Source organism: Diaphorina citri, unplaced genomic scaffold, assembly GCF_000475195.1.
Source record: "Diaphorina citri unplaced genomic scaffold, Diaci psyllid genome assembly version 1.1 scaffold454, whole genome shotgun sequence".
In the NCBI taxonomy this organism is placed as follows: Eukaryota; Metazoa; Arthropoda; class Insecta; order Hemiptera; family Psyllidae; genus Diaphorina; species Diaphorina citri.
The window spans coordinates 68,199-85,606 of record NW_007377889.1 but is presented as its reverse complement, the minus strand read 5'-3'; the positions used below and the strand labels follow the sequence as shown (position 1 = coordinate 85,606).

General features: G+C 38.4%; 1 protein-coding gene across 1 annotated transcript in view; it reads left to right on the top strand.

Annotated features, from left to right (window-relative positions):
- LOC103508972 (rootletin) overlaps positions 1-17,408 on the top strand; it is a 33,504-nt gene continuing 16,096 nt past the window's right edge. Inside the window, 19 exon segments of the mRNA XM_026823434.1 lie at positions 1-198; positions 1,670-1,766; positions 4,630-4,679; positions 4,884-5,108; positions 5,532-5,731; positions 6,203-6,368; positions 7,267-7,479; positions 7,877-8,017; positions 8,253-8,440; positions 9,114-9,120; positions 9,436-9,528; positions 11,462-11,704; positions 12,386-12,522; positions 12,925-13,085; positions 13,882-14,012; positions 14,605-14,781; positions 15,144-15,326; positions 15,940-16,248; positions 17,100-17,343. Coding sequence (XP_026679235.1) covers positions 1-198; positions 1,670-1,766; positions 4,630-4,679; positions 4,884-5,108; positions 5,532-5,731; positions 6,203-6,368; positions 7,267-7,479; positions 7,877-8,017; positions 8,253-8,440; positions 9,114-9,120; positions 9,436-9,528; positions 11,462-11,704; positions 12,386-12,522; positions 12,925-13,085; positions 13,882-14,012; positions 14,605-14,781; positions 15,144-15,326; positions 15,940-16,248; positions 17,100-17,343 — 3,163 coding nt within the window.

Sequence of the window (17,408 nt, the reverse complement as noted above, 5' to 3'; positions counted from 1 at the left end):
ATGAGTTGGGGGGAGGGGGCCCCCGGGTGGGGAGAGGGAGGGGAGGAGGATAATTTGCCGTATCTGGCTGCGAGATCCCGTGCCCCTCTATGCCTGCCTTGGGAGATAGATCTTGAGGATTTGGGCTCCAATTCTCTGCCTGAGTTTGTACCGGTATCATCACTGCCAACGTCACCTACTGCACGGGAAATGCCTCGGGTGAGTTAACACCAGGCCAAATACTTTTACTCTGGTTTACTGTACAACTGTAGATCAAATTGTGGTACACCAATTTTATTAAATCAGGATATTGGAATTTTTAGGACCCCAAAATCAGTAACGTTTTTTTTTTTTTTTTTTTTTTTTACATTTGGATATTGCAATTTTTGGGACACCAAAATCAGTAACGTTTTTTTTTTTTTTTTTTTTTTTTTTTTTTTACATTTTATACATATTATTTATTTAGTTTTGGATAGCTTGTTTATCTGGATAGATAAGTAGATTGGATAGATGGATTGATAGGTAGATAAGTAGATATTGTTTATCAAATAATATATTTACATATTCCCTATTATTATTTGAAACAATATTGTTACCAAGGTTCTTGTTGCTTTTAATGTAACTTTGTTTTTTGTTCCTCTGTTGCTTGATATTTTTTATTTCAAAAATGTTGTGATAACTGAAAACAGCAGCATTCGTTCTTTTATTTCGTGACAGTTTTTATTCTGATTAATTTTTTTTAACGAAAAGCATGAAATCAAAACTACATAGATAAGGATACAGCGAGACAAGATAGGTAAGTTTGGTCAGTTCAACCTTTGAGTAGGTATGCAACAGTAATTTGAATTTCAACTTTGTCAATTATATCTTCTTATTAAAAATGTCTTTCCAAAGTACTGACTTTCAACCGTGAAGTGTTGGATTTGAATATTGACTGGGGCGGAAATTTTCCGTTCCCGAGGCATAGCGGTTCCGAGGTACGTACAATCTTGTATAAGTATAGGTACCTATTTACTATGTAGGTAATGTAGATAAATAAATACATAACAACAATAAACCTACACAAATACCGCAAGATGCAGAAACTTTTTTTTGCAACTTGATTTTTCTTTTCTACTTGAACAATAAACTGAAAACTTTGAACTTTTTCCCATTTTGCATGATGTACTTTAAATTTTAATTTGTTCTCCATTCCGCGCTAAGTCTTCAAGTTAGGGGTTTCCAAAATTGTTCACGCTGTGGGGGTCCCTTTTTCCGTAGCAATGAAAAATCTACTCCATTGGGCTCTACGGGTCTGTGTGAAGTAGTATGTCCAATGTCCATCCCATAGTGTCCCCTCATCAGATGGGAGAGAAGAGATACAATACCTAATTCCATTTAGGTTATGGGTCAACATGAGAACACCAGAAAGTAACCCGTAGAAACATTCACAAGCTAGATACGAATGCAAATATATTTGGTCGATAGTGAGAATCAAACCGGGAACCATGCCACTATGTGAGGTTGGGCAATCTAGGGGGACAAAAATATTTTTGACCTTTTTTTCTGGTTAAAACTATCGTGCTCTTCTCAAATGTGCAAGGAGAGAATCTTTTGAAGAATTGGGTCCGGGGTTTGTAACCTTCCTAATATGCGGACCACGCTGGGGCACAGTTTAGTTACCCCTGGTCCCATGTTTTCGTTACCACAGACTAATTACGTTATCAGTACTAACCTAGCGCCTGGCTATGCAACCCGCAATGTTCTCATGTGCTTTGTGTTGTATAACTTGAGCTGTGAAGTGAGAAGTGAGTGAAGTTAACGTTCTTGTAAAATTCATTAGAAAGTGTTAAACACTCATTTTTTTTTTTTTTTTTTTTTTTTGAAAGAATGTTTGATAGGCACTAGAATTTCTTAAGCGCCGATATGCTTTCAACTTGGAACATACCACATTGCTTTCGAAAGCCGAAGTAATAATGATCGTAATGGAAAAATTCCAACGTAAACGCAGTACATTATACAGGGTGAACATGAAAAACGTAACCAAAAGCCTAGGGTAGATTCCTGAGGTCATTTCCAATAAAAAACATTCTATAACTTTTTTCGTATCTCGCTTGGTTTCCGATATCTGACCGGTTTATTAAGGGAAAGTCGTGTATTTTAAAGAAAAAACAAAATGGCGGATATCTCGAAAACTAAGCGACATACGTAAAAAAGTTATGGCATGTTTTTCATTGAAAATGACCTCAGGAATCTACCCTAGGCTTTTGGTTACGTTTTTCATGTTCACCCTGTAGATTTCTACTACTACTGGAATCTATTTAGAATTTAGAGTTGTTAAAGCTTGAGTAAAGGTATGTTATAGGTTTACGTACAGCTATAGGTATGTAAATGAATACCTAATTACCTATATCTCTTGTCTCGTCAATTGAGAGGGGTTTGTGCTACTTCTTCATTTTATAACGTCAAATAAAATAGTAATGAAAAAAGGCTTGAAGCTTTTTCACGGTTATTATTATTATTATTATTATTATTATTAAAAAAAAATAAAAAATAAAAAATATGTACATATTTGAAATGAAAAGGTTATTGACCTATCAATTGCAAATAATGATAATAGGTAATGAAAAAGGAACAACAGGACAAGAGTAGTAGGTACAACAAAATGATTTTAAAGAAAGTTCTCACGGGGCTGAGTGCACCCCGTATTCCAAGCACAGAGCCGAAATTTTTTCGACTACATAATTGTGCTTTGCTGGGAAACGAACCGGGGACCTCTGGTAGCAAGCCTAGTGTGATACCTTTTCGGCCTTAGAAGTTTATAATTTAGTTCAACAATTAAATAAACAACATGGCTTTCTTCTTATCTTCTTCTTATAAAATCCTTAGCTCCACATTCCCAAGTAAAGTTCTGAAGAAAGTGCTAATCCGAGATAGCGCTTTGAAGGTACCCAGCCTTTAACGTTACATACCCTACTGGAAAGTATAAAAAAAGGTTTTATTTATTAATTAAAATAAATAACGTAAATATAGAATGATCTCTCGTGTTCTATACAAACTATGAAAAACGTAAAAAAGCTGAAAGTTTGGGAATGCCTACAAGCATGAACTTGGTACTGAAGAGTACCGTAACGAGGGGTAATATTGCATCACTTGGGAGTAACGTGGGAACACAATAAAGTTTGAATTTAGGTAATTGATTTATAATCGTTTACATCCTTATTAACGAAGGAAAAATTGAGCCTTTAATCTGTCTTGGGTGGTGATTCTGTTAACTGTTAGACCCCACCAGGACTTGAAAGCACTATCAAGGATCCTGTTTGGGCCCAGTGGGAGCCAACAAATTATAAGCAAGTAATTTTCCTTCGTGTGAGGATTTGTGTACCAAGTTTCATCAAAATCAAACTAACTGTTCATAATCACAAACAGACAAAGTTGGTTTTCCTTTTAAGTCAAATTTAATCTCAGATTGTGGCCCTGGCCATTAGAAGTCGGTCTCCGAGGCCATTCATCGTGCTCGAGCCCAAAGTTCCCCACATGAGTCCAAGTTACCAAAAAGACCTTTAATTTGATATATAGGTCGACCAGGTTTGGATAAGCCCTTCTATGGGGACAGACAGACCGACAGACCGACCGACAGACGACACCGAGGCGAATACAATAGTCCGTCCCTTATACCTTTTTATTACTATTGTAATAATGAAGGAAGGACGGACTGAAAGGCATCCACTCTTATTTTTTTTTTATTATTATTATTATTATTTTTTTTTTTAACCAAAACCAAATGTCAGCCCAAAGCAATAGGGTCTGATTGAGAGGCTGACGAAAAACGCTGACTCCGTCTGAACACGGGAAAAGTCAAAGAAAAGGGAAGAAGAAGAAGAAGAAGAAGAAGAAGAAGAAAACGTGGTCAAATATGTACTTACGAGTAAATTTATGAAATTGAAATTTCATGCCTCTCCTCTTCACTTCATCCGATAGATAGGGAAAACCAAGTGAAAGCAGAAAATAGCTGTACAGATACAGATACCAATGCTAGAGATATCATGTGAGGAATAGGGCATAGACCTCTAAGCATGAAGATAGTAGTATTAGCTATAGTTATAGACATAGTGATAGTAAGTTTCGACTACCTGTGTGTTATACTCGTATGCTATTGACATAACTCACGCTGTAACTATGGTGCTGCTTTTGGGATTGAGTTATACGGGGTGTGATGGCGAGATTTTCAAAATTATTACATTAAACACAGGAGTGACATTAAAGTGAGCAATAGATCAGTTCCGCTTACTTGGGTGATGTTTCAAAGTCATAGAGCAGGAAAAATGAGGACTAACGGAATTTTTTTTCTTCTACGACTTCTAGATCCCCAAAATCGATTAAAAAATGCCGGTAAATCGTGAACTTTGATGTCACGGCATACGCTCCCGTAGGCGATGACGTCATAATTCATTACTCCCGCTTCCTTTGTTTGTGCGCAAACGTTTCTGCGCATTTCGACGTGAAATCTGACGTCACAACCCTTTCAACTTTTTCATTTGAACGGCAATTAAAAATTGAATTTTCGAACACAGTTATTTTTTCGGAGTTTTGACCTCAGATTTGGATTTTTCCCAACTTTTTACATTGGAATCGACCATTTATTCCATTGGGCACTGATCTTGTCACCAGACAGGAGGGTCAGTTCTCAGTTTGAACTCGACGATTCATTTAGGAAAGAGGTAAGGATGATAATCAGATAAACCCAACACCCAATAGTCAATGAAGGGATACAAAAACTGTTGGACTACTCTATACTAGTGACAGTCAAAACTCTTTACTCTCATTAGTGATTACTCCGAGTGAAATACAGAATATTGCGACGAATATAATCAAGCTTAAATCATTCCTCCCCTCATTGCCCGAATATTGCCGAATGATTTCAGCCTCACGATCGTCTGAAGGACAAGATGGATTACTCTCTACGTGACTACGAGGACACGCCCCTAGGCTCCACCTCCCATGGCGTAGACTCCTCCCATTTGTTACGTCAGAATTCTGATCTGCAGCGGAAGTTAGATGAGGAGTCGGTCATCAATAGGAAGAAGCTTGAGGCTTACCGAACCTCGCAACAACAGCAAGCCGCCCTAGTCAGCAAGCTGCAAGCGAAGGTTAGTTGTGTATTCAAGGATTACCTGCCTTTTTGAACCTATGTGTATTGGAACAGCAAGCCGCCCTAGTCAGCAAGCTGCAAGCGAAGGTTAGTTGTGTATTCAAGGATTACCTGCCTTTTTGAACCTATGTGTATTGATGGTTAAATGCCTAACTTGTGTATCGGAAGGTTAAGTTAGATTGTTTTCCGGTGAGATCATCTATCAGGCTGTTATGTTTCAACCTGCTAGCGGCTCCTCAGTTGCCCTCACGAGGCTGAGCACCCCTAAATAGACACGAGCACGTGATCTGTTTCAGCAAAATTGGCTTTCAGCTCTCAGTTCAAAATGTGATTCTCAATGGCGGTTTTCTCCCAAAACTGTCTGTGTATCCGACGGCTAATGTCTACTGTGGGTTTCACATCATATTTTGTTTCCTCTCAGTTGTTACAGTACAAGCAGCGCTGCAAGGAGTTGGAGTTGGAGCGTGAGGCCCCCTCTACTTCCTCCTACCTGGGTCCCCTCCCCTCTACCCCCCTACCGTCTGCATTAGATGCGGCTCAAGCACATCTGAGAGAAATGAGAGAGGAGAGGATTCAGGATTTGAACACTGCCCTACGCCGCCTTGATGATGAGAGACGAGAGTAAGTAGTGAGATTTTGTTGTATTCAATGTTGATCCATTCTTGGACACTTTTCCCAGGCTAAATCAAGAGGTTGAGTGCGACTTTTTGCTGTGAGATTGAGTGCGAAACCGGGATTTTCTACCCCTAACTGGGAACAAACGGGAATAAACAAGCAGAAATTGCCTAAATTTAAGGATTTCTGTTCTCCTTAGTACCTACTTAGTACATGATGAGATAAGACGACCTAGAAAGCAGAAATTTTGCAGGAAGGTGTCTTTTTAAGCATTAATAAAGGGGAATATCTGAAAACCGGGAATTTCTATCTGTATTTGGGATAAAACGGTACTAAACAGGAAAGCATGCCTATGGATGGATGCCTCGGTAACTCATACCTACCTTTGAAGTGTAAAAGTTATTTTCTATATTTGTATTAATCTAATATGACTGTTCATAAACTAATCCATCATGACTTATTGGTCTGATTCGACAGAAATGAGAAGCTGCGTAAGATGAACTCGGTATACAAGGAGCAGCTGGATGAGGCTCATCATACTAACGAGGCTCTCACTAATGATCTGGAGAAGTTAACTACCGACTGGACGCATCTTAGAGAGGAGATGGCTATGAAGGAGAAGGATTGGATTGAAGAGGAGCAGGTAGGATTATTATTTTCTTCAAGAGGTTTGATAGAGGGAACTGCAACTGCTAATAAGAGAAAGCCAGCCGTTCCAAGAACGAACATTATCTATTCAGGATAAATAGTTTGGCTTTTGTCTCTTTGTTTGATTGTTTCACAATAACTTTCAACGGGTTACTTTCTGGTGTTCTCGTGTTGACCCAGCACCTAAATGGGAAGTATTGTGTCTCTTCTCGCTCATCTGATGAGAGGCATACTACGGGATGGGTATGCTACGACACAGACCACAAGCGTCTAATGTAGCAGTTGTTTCATCGCTACGAAAAAAACGGCGGTGAAACACTCATCTTTTTAATAATAATAATAATAATAATAATAATAATAATAATAATAATAATAATAATAATAATAATAATAATAATAATAATAATAATAATAATAATAATAATAATAATAATAATAATAATAATAATAATAATAATAATAATAATAATAATAATAATAATAATAATAATAATAATAATAATAATAATAATAATAATAATAATAATAATAATAATAATAATAATAATAATAATAATAATAATAATAATAATAATAATAATAATAATAATAATAATAATAATAATAATAATAATAATAATAATAATAATAATAATAATAATAATAATAATAATAATAAACTCGAACAGTTTGTCTGATTTTGTTTAATTTTTCTGGTTTTGAACCAGCACTTAATAAATGGGAAGTATTGTCTTTGAACCAGCCCTTAATAAATGGGAAGTATTGTCTTTTCTCGCCCATCTGAGAGGCATAACATGGATTGATTAAAACTGTTTGGATACTGGTGGACTTTACATTTCTGTCTATTCTGTCCATATTGATTGACTCTACCTTGCTGTCTATTCTGTCCCTAGTATTTCAACGACTACTACTCCTCGGAACATGCCCGTCTGTTAGCTCTATGGAGAGATGTAGTAGATATAAAGCGATCCTTCACTGCCATGCAATCCGCTACTGAGCAGGATCTCAGCAAGATCCGATCTGATCTGAACCAGTCTACGAGACAAATGAGTGGCGCTTGTAATGGTTTGGTAGCGCTAAGTGCTGGATCTAGCGCTACTAATGCGGTAAGAGACAAACGTTGCGCTTCTAATTGTTTGTTATAGTAACTTTATTTAGTTTAGTGCAATAGTCCTAAACTAAAATTGACGCGGCACATAAGGGATCAGGAAGAGACCGCCTTAACATAATAATAAATAACTTTATTTAGTTACCCTAGGTTACAAGATTAGATAACTTATATACACACTTTCCGTGTCCGGGAAAACCAGTGTCAACGTCAAATCATAACGTATAGAAAAGGAAGTGTGGAAACTCGACAACTAACTAACTTGCACTCCAGAAACTTCTTTTTGGGACAACCTTCAACAAATTTTGCCTGGGCTTTGTTATTTTCCAGTAGTTTAGTAACCTGCCATTAAAATGGGTTTGAAATTTTGAAAGCATTATTTTTCGATTCCCCAGGAAAAGGATAAACTGGTGAAAGAGAATTCGGAGCTCAAATCCCAAGTGACTGTCTTGAAGAGTGAAAACAATGCAATGGCTAACGAAAGCAAACAGAAGGAAGAGAGAGTGGAGGAACTACTCAAACGTATTCACACCTTGGTAAGAGTAAAGTCCCAGTAAGTAGTGCAGTTGTTAAGGAAATGGAATGACAATTGGAGGGGCTATTTTGTTAAAGAAGAATATTCATAAAAACAAACTTGAAATTTTTGTCCTGACAGACTAACATTTTTCGGGTAATTTTGCTTGATCATATTCTTTTCATATTTCATGCTGTACATATTAATCTTTCAATTTTATCAAAGTATTTAATATTCTTATTGAATTCTGTTTCTAGGAGGCTAGAGTAGAGGAAGCAGATCAGAATGTACTTCTGGTAGAGGAGATGCAGCAAGAGTTAGAGTTGCTACAGAATACATTGCGAGATATTGCTCGGGCAGTCATTCAGGATGCAGAGGGCAAGGATGTAATATCCTCTGTTATGCAACCTCATGTACATCTGAGTCAACCTGGTGTACCACCTAGGTAGGAATTAGTGGTTCTGTGAACTGTAGACCTCACTCGGATTTTTTTTGCCTAAGCTGAGACTTTGCCTAAATAGGTGACACTACAAAATACACATGTGTACATCAAAACAGAAATAAAAGTAAAAGTATCTACACGTCTTATGTAGGTAGCTATATCTAAAAAAAGAGGTGACACATTTTGAGTACTTCTTCTTCTTCTTCTTCTTCTTCTTCTTCTTCTTCTTCTTCTTCTTCTTCTTCTTCTTCTTCTTCTTCTTCTTCTTGTACTTCTTCTTCTTCTTCTTCTTCTTCTTCTTCTTCTTCTTCTTCTTCTTCTTCTTCTTCTTCTTCTTCTTCTTCTTCTTTAAGAATACTTATAAACCTGTAAATCACTCTAAAGAATCAAATTGAAGAAGGGTTGATTTTGAACCTTAAAAAAAAAAAAAACAATAAATGTGTAGATTTACTACACATCACATGCCATTAGAGAAAGTGTTGGGAACATGAGGAATTTAATAACAACGGAGGTTTAAGTGGAAGGTACCCATTAGGTGATATAGCTTGGACGATCTCTACCACCTAACCCTTAAGCTGCTGGATTTAGACGACATAAGTCAATCTCGTTTCGTGTAAACTTACACTAGAAGTCGAATCATCAAATTTGTTTACCCTTAAACGCTATCTATTCGCAGGCAGTGCGTTAGTCCAAGTTCCGGTTATGTATAAGACGTGGCCAAATTCTTAAATAAATGATAAAATTCCATGTCTCGGTCCATGGTTGAACCCGTGACCTCATGTTTACCAGGCCAGCGCAGCGCCTTGACCACTACACCACCGCGGCAAATCTAAGCTTCCAACTCTCCAATCCAGAAGTCTTCCAGCTAGAAGATCTACAGCTCTACTACTTGGGAATTATAATGTGTTCCTTCCAGGAGTGCCTGAATTTGTAGATTCTAATGTGGACTGAGCCACAGGCGAAAACTTTATCCTTGATCTCTTCTCCTCTGATTACAGATACCGTCTAGACCGGCTCCTCTGAAGCGACACGCGACGTTTAGTGCTCGTCCTTCTACTTCCATCAAACCTAGTGTTACATTTAGGAAAGAGGTAAGGAAAATTTTAAAAAAAAAAAAAAAAAAAAAAAAAAAAAAAAAAAAAAAACATGTTGTTAATACATAGGATGTCTAATATAAACCTGACAAATAAACCCTGGAGGATGCTGCGTTTCAAGAACATTCTACAATTTCAAACTCATGCGACCAACCCTTGCCTGTCTAATTGTGTACCTACTATTCACATTTTAATTTCATAGAATAAATGTCAAATTTTACGTTCCAAATAACTACGAGTTTTTTTTCTATATTTCTGGATGTAGGTCTTATTTCCGTCAAATGTCGTTCCTCCTATTATTTAATCCAGTCGGATTAACTTTAATCTCAAAGAGTAACCCGGAATAAACCTGAACGCAAAGTAGTGCGCTAAGCCAAGTTCCACAGGGGTCTGAGCTCCCCAGTATAATGACGTGACGTGATTTCATAACCCACCCCTTGGCGTTTGTAAAACAAATAAATTAGGAAATGGAAAACCTATTTGAAAACCTTACCTAGCATATTTTACATAGATATACACTGAGCAAACTGAGCATGTCTCACGCTTATGTTTATAAAGATGATTTAAGTAGTATATTGACGATGTTTTCATGGTTTAGGGGGTTTTCCTATCTCTAATAGTTTTACTTTGACTATTGATCATATAGGGTGATACAAAAGTCCCATGACAGCCCCCTATTCATCATTAAAGTTGAGCAACGTTGCATGTGTTTGGTATCCGGATAGGAGGCCATGAGTAATCATATGCTGCTTTCTTTTCCCGGCTCCACTCAGACAGGGAGAGGTTAATATGAGGAGGCAGGTACTTTTAGGCCGAATGGAGGTAAACCCCCGTCACAAAACGTTAAACTCTGCCCAAGCTGCTCCTAAAACGTTAAGCTGTGCATAGCTTTAGCAATTAAATGTTGAAGTTGATATCTGGGCGCACGGTAGTGCGCCAGGCCAAGTTCCAGCAAAGCACTACTGTGTAATCTTTACAGGAACCATTTCACCCGGTTTTTCACACTCTGTAATTCTGAGTGTCCGTGAGACATGGGTGACCATCTGGTCTGGATGAGATTGTGCTTGCTTTCCGTGTCCGTGAGACATGGGTGACCATCTGGTCTGAGTGAGATTGTGCTTGCTTTCCGTGTCCGTGAGACATGGGTGACCATCTGGTCTGGGTGAGATTGTGCTTGCTTTCCTTGTCCGTGAGACATGGCGGCATTTCGGCCGCTTTTTGGCGGTTTTCGGTGTAGTTCAATACAATATCTCGAGAACGTATAAGCTAGAGACTTGAAATTTGGTATGTAGTTCACAAATGTGACAAGGATGCAACACAAAACGTTTGGTTAAGATAGGTGCTGCGGTTGGCGGTATTTTGACCGCATTTTGGCGGTTTTCAGCTATATCGACTAAACGGTTAGAGATATTGTAAATGTTACAACAAAACACCCAAATAAGCCCCATTCAATAGGATAAGGAAAGTCGTGTGATGTTCACACCAGATTTTTATTATTATTGGATACTTGTGTTTTATTCCCGAGGTAGGAATTCCATACCTCGGCTGGGATTGAACCCACGCCCTCCTGTTTACCAGGCGAGCGCCTTGACCACTACACGACCGAGGCAGGTATGCTTATTTATGTTAGTGCTTAGTAATGCTTATTTATGCTGATCCAATATTAAAGAGTCCCTTTAGAGTAGGACTAGGCTACAATACAATACGAGGTCAAATTATTATATAATATAAAGAATAAAGTTCCATACCTCGCCGGGGATTGAACCCATAACCTCTTGTTTACAAGGCGAGTGCCTTGAATATTATAGATAGCTTGATCAATCATATCTTACAAACGTGCTGCCTCACTTGGAATATAATGTAACCTTTCCCTCCTCCTTCTTCTATTCTATTTTCTTTCATCCTATTATGTCCTATTCCATTCTATTATTTACAGACCAAGCTAGCTACTCATCGTGAACAACTGCACACAATGAAGAAACAATACGAGTCAGCAGATGAGTCTCAATACAATATGAGTCAGCAAGTCACCAGTCTAACTTCTCAGTTGGATCAGACCAAGGCGCAATTAGCGCAGGTGGGGCGCGAGAAGGAAGCGCTGGTGAAGAATATTGAGATGTTGCGAGTTGAGAAATCCGCGCTCGAGAAGAACAAGCGAGAGATTAATGAGATGGTAAGTGAAGCCGTATTTACAGCTGGATTTTTAGCTAAATCCCCTTTAGGGGTGAGCTATTCATTTCTTGGCAAAGTCACAACTTTGGGTCGGGGTTGTATTTTTTGGGTCACTAGGAAGCTACGTATTCACTATGAAAACTAATTTTGATATATATATTTATATACTAGTCGAAATTAGTCGCTTCGCTCCGCTTTTATTAATAACAACAGATCTATTACTAAAAGTAGCGGCCGGAGGCCGAAATATATTTGTTATTTATAAGTGTAACATAGCTAGCTTTGCCAGCGGCCGTAGACAGATCAGATAAACACATATGATTTTATGGGCATGAACAAATAACACATATTTTTACCCTGTTGCAAAATTACCAAAAATCACATCATAGGTACCTATAACTTCAATTTTTATACGAAATACCCAACCTCATTACCACACCGGGGATTTAGCTTTACTAACTGTGATGCGTTAGAATTTTTACTATCCACAATTGCGGAGAACGCAGCTTTGCAAAGAAGACAAATCTTACGTATGAATGGGTAACCTACAATTTGGTATGATATGATATGATCGGTCAATTATACTTCTCACATAATTATGTACTATGCATTGCTATAATTTTCCTTAGATAACCTAACATGTATTGTTGTGATAATTTATGCTCCACTTCTCACCCCGCAGGTTGAATCACTCAACAGCAATTTGGACAAAGTTCAGAAGAATAACTCGAGATTATCCAAGATAAACGAATCTCTACAGAGTGAGAAGCTATTCCTTCAGAACGAATTGGATCGAATTAATTCCGATATGGATGCCAGGTAAGGGATTTACTCGTCATTAATTTGAGGTTGATAAATTATTCGATATAATATGGTGGTGAGGCTAAACAAAGAAAAGTTCAAAGATAGAATATGCTGGAGAGGCTTTGTACACGTCGACCAATTTCTGGAACGCCTTGAGATTTGATGATGAAATTATTCGATGGGGACCAATAATAAAGGATAGAAATCCGATTTTCAAGAGAAAAAAATTCTAATAATTTCAAAAGCAGATGATATAAAGGAGATTCTGAATAGGTATATAAATTTTCTCTGCCAACCCACATCTTGAAATCGTCGTTAAAATTCGACATCACTTTGAAAATCACCCCATGATTCCTCCATGAAAATTTCCCTTTGAAAGATTTTCTAATACCCTTATATGTTTTCATCTCTATATAGAGAGGTAGAACTACGCGGCAAGGAAGATATGAACCGCAGACTTCGTGAAGATTTACTCATAGCTAATGAAGATCTGAAGAATGCAAAACTAGCCAAGGAACTACTTGAGCAGAATAAAGAGGAAATGCAAACCCTACTGGCACATATTGAAAAGAGCAAAGGTGAGTGGAGGTGTTTTTTGCGTAAATTTGAAAAACTTATTTTAGTTATGTGATTAGTTATTGTTAAGATGGTCACTTAAAGGAAGAATAAAGAAGAGACCGTTTGCTGAAGCCGATATATTGTAAACCTATTCCTCTTTGGAGTCAGTGCTGCTATCAGCTGTATGCCGTCAGTGAATCCAATTTCCGTATCTCTGACTCCACTTTTATATCTTTGTTTTGGCATCAAAAATTATAATACACAGGTGCGGGAATGCTCCATCTAGGAAAAAAAATCTGGTGTGAACACACCGGTATATCACACCAAATTTCATCGCTTTACGACAAACCGTTCTTGAGATATTTTGTATACATCCTTTTCCACGAAACGAGGGTTAAGTAACAATGACTTTGATTAATATCTGGATGGGTGATTTTGAAAATTTGGACCGATTGCAATACTTTCTCATTACCTTGTATAGGTTCCCTATACGTAAGGGTAATAGAAAGTAATACAATACATGATCAAAGGATGGTCATATCAGAATTCCATCCCCCGTCATAGTTTAGCAGGAAAGGCATTTTTGGTGTTCCTTGCAAGAAAAGAGATTTTCTGATGAAGACATCTAAGCCAACTGTTTGATAAAGGTTTCCTACGTAAACATGCTGTAACTTCGGGTAAATCTAATCACGCGTGACGTGTTCTGTCGTTTCAAATGCACGAAATTATGATGATTTTAACCCTACTAGCCTGGAATGTATCCTGCTCTCTTGTGAGAATCGGACTTGAGTCTTGGTATCTGATTTGTATTCACAGGTGATGTAGAGGCTGAGATGGAGAGATTACTACTGGACAGATCTGATATGAATGAACAGATCAGCAAGTATGAAGTTCTCATTGCAAGCTTGGAAGCTGACAAGCGTGCTCTCAGTGAAAATAACAAGAAGGCAAGTTGTAATTTGATATCTTTACGCTTAGCGTTTGAATCTCTTTACACCTAGTGTTTGAATGTCTTTACTTTGGATAAATTACTCAGCTTCATGAGGATATTTCAGGGGAAAGCGATTTGGTTTCTACAGCGAAGGATGACTAAAGCCCAAAACGAAACGAAATCTTTTATTGGATGAAATGTAAAATAAACGGTTCCTAGTTCTTAGGTCTTCAAACAGGCATCCACAAATCTAGGCGCGGTTTTCACCAAACGGTTAGAGATATCCAACCCCGAAGCCCCCGGGGGTGGAGGGGGGCGTGTAAATACACGCGATGACGTCATAATTCATGACTCCCGCTTCGTTTGTTTGTGCGCAAACGTTTCTGCGCATTTTGACGTGAAATCTGACGTCACAACTTTTTGAACTTTTTCATTAGAACGGCAGTTAAAAATTGAATTTTCGACCTTTAAAAGTTACTTTTTCGGAGTTTTGACCTCAGATTTGGATTTTTCACAACTTTTTTCGTAGGAATCGACCTTGTTATTAATAATATTTTCCCAACTGCAACTCCTCCATTATCAACGCATCACTCCCCTATGTTCCTCAGATCACAATAGAAGCCAATGATAAGGAGCTGCAGAGATTACAGGAACAACTGGCATCACTCCGTAGCGACAAGGAATCTCTAGAAGCCATCTTGTTCGACACTCAATCTCATCTGGAGCAATCTGATGTGAAGAAAGAACAGCTGGAGCATGAAGTACAGGAGCTACTGGTCAAACAGGTGAGACAATGGGGAGGTTGTGGGTTCGATTCGCAGTAGAGTGGAAGTTTTTTCAGCTGTGTTTTGGATTTTGGGTTATATTCTGCCTTGCCTAGTAAAGTCTAACTTGTATTGTATAAAGCATTTTAATATTTCAGTTTTTGATTCAGTGGACAAGTACTAGGAGGATTTTATCAAAACTCATGTAAGTACCTTGATCAATATTAATATGATCATTTTTGCAATGAAATAATACTCCGCAATACCAATTAGAAAAGGGGTTTTACCCAAAACGAGTCTAAACAGGATCGGGGTCTCCTTGCATAATATCCTTCATTTATTATTCCATCCTGTTTTTAACACATATCTATTTTGCTGTTTAGGAGTCACTCAAAGGCCAAGTGGTTCGTCTCAACAAGGAGCTAGAAGATACTGAGAAGAGAGCTCAAGAGACCAAGGCCAGTCTAGTACAACAAGCTAGTGGTTTAGATGCTGACTATCAAAACCAAATCAGCAACCTCAAGAAACAAAACGAGGAGTGTGTGACTAAGCTGACTGAGGAGAAGGTGAGTGCTGATTATAACATTTCACATCAGCAACCTCAAAAAACAAAACGAGGAGTGTGTGACGAAGCTGACTGAGGAGAAGGTGAGTGCTGATTATAACATTTCAGATCAACCTCAAGAAACAAAACGAGGAGTGTGTGACTAAGCTGACTGAGGAGAAGGTAAGTGCTGATTATAACATTTCACATCAGCAACCTCAAGAAACAAAACGAGGAGTGTGTGACTAAGCTGACTGAGGAGAAGGTAAGTGCTGATTATAACATTTCACATCAGCAACCTCAAGAAACAAAACGAGGAGTGTGTGACTAAGCTGACTGAGGAGAAGGTAAGTGCTGATTATAATATTTCACATCAGCAACCTCAAGAAACAAAACGAGGAGTGTGTGACTAAGCTGACTGAGGAGAAGGTAAGTGCTGATTATCCCTCGTAGAAAAAATACTCTGCTCAATTTCTTGATTTTCTGCGAGGGTCGGTACTATGGTCAAGGAAAGTTTTCAACCAAAAAATTAAAAATATCATTATATATTATGTACATCGTCGAGGTTTCGTATACTTACTGAAATAGAAAGTAAAATGAATAATGTTGATTTGATCTCTATTCTCTACGTTCAGGAACAAGTCCGTGCTGCCCTGGAGAAGAAGTTACACGCTACCGTGAAACAGATCACGGAGGAGAAAGATTGCGAGCTATCCCGTCTACAAGCTAACCTATGTCAACTACAATCCCACATAGACAAGATATGCCAACAGCATGAAGACGCCTTACTACGGGCTGAGGGCGATAAGCAACAAGCATTGCTTATAGCACAACAAGATCAGAAGGCAATACAGGATAGACTGAGTCAGGTGCTGAAGGAACTGGAGGAGGAGAAATGTACATTGGATAGAATCAAGAGGGAATCAGCAGGACGGAGTGAACAGGTAAACACAACTCAAGTTATTGCTTACTTACATCCTTGGCAACTGGCCACGTACACCGTAGTTGGTAATACCAACTCAAGTTATACCGTTTCAAAAATGATCAGCCAGCCTAGTAAGCTTGGAAGGCAGGCAGGCGCCTGCTTAGAAAGCACTACCCTAACAAAGCATTTTAGGTTGGTTAATTATTGTTGCCCTTACGTGACATTTTGTGGTTGACAAAATGTATGGATTGGCTCGCTTACCGTTAGTCAACAGTTCCCCAACCAACGCCAAATTTCGAGATCAGAGCTCATTTGTGTGAGAAAATGTGAAAAAAATCCCCCAAAAACCAGTTTTTTTGGTTTTTTGGCTTTATGGATTTCGTGATCCTGGTAAAAAGACCTTTAATTTGATATATAGGTCGACCAGGTTTGGATAAGTCCTTCTATGGGAACAGACAGACAGACTGACAGACTGACAGACTGACAGACTGACAGACGACACCGAGGCGAATACAATAGTCCGTCCCTTATACCTTTTTATTACTATTGTAATGATAAAGGAAGGACGGACTAAAAAGTGGTTTTTAGCCCATGGTCTGTACAAGCACTACCCTAACAAAGCATTTTAGGTTGGTTAATTATTGTTGCCCTTACGTGACATTTTGTGGTTGACAAAATGTATGGATTGGCGCGCTTACCGTTAGTCAACAGTTCCCCAACCAACGAAGAGATGGGCCAACCATTCTCCCAACTATGAGCCAACCATCGATGTTGTTAGGGTATGCCGTGGGTTCGATTCCCTTCCATTGTGAACTTTCTTCTTCTTTTTAATACTGGAGGAACTTATACCTACGCTTCTATTCTCTTCAGGACCGTAACACCATCAACACTCTGCGTGAACAATTGAATCGAACCGTGGCTAAACTGGAAGAACTGAAAACCAGAACTGAAGAGGAGAAGGCTATTCTGGAGAGGAAAATAAGTGACCTGAAGAGCGAAAGGGAAGCTTTGGTGACGGAAAGTGAAGAACTGAAAGTGCAGCTACATCTGAGTGAAGATAAAGTGGACACTGTACAGGCACAACTATTGGAAACTGCTAGACGACTCAAAGAAGGTATGGGTTTGATGATAGAGCTAAAGGATATACCAGTTGCTTAGGTGAGGTTTCAAATTCAAAGA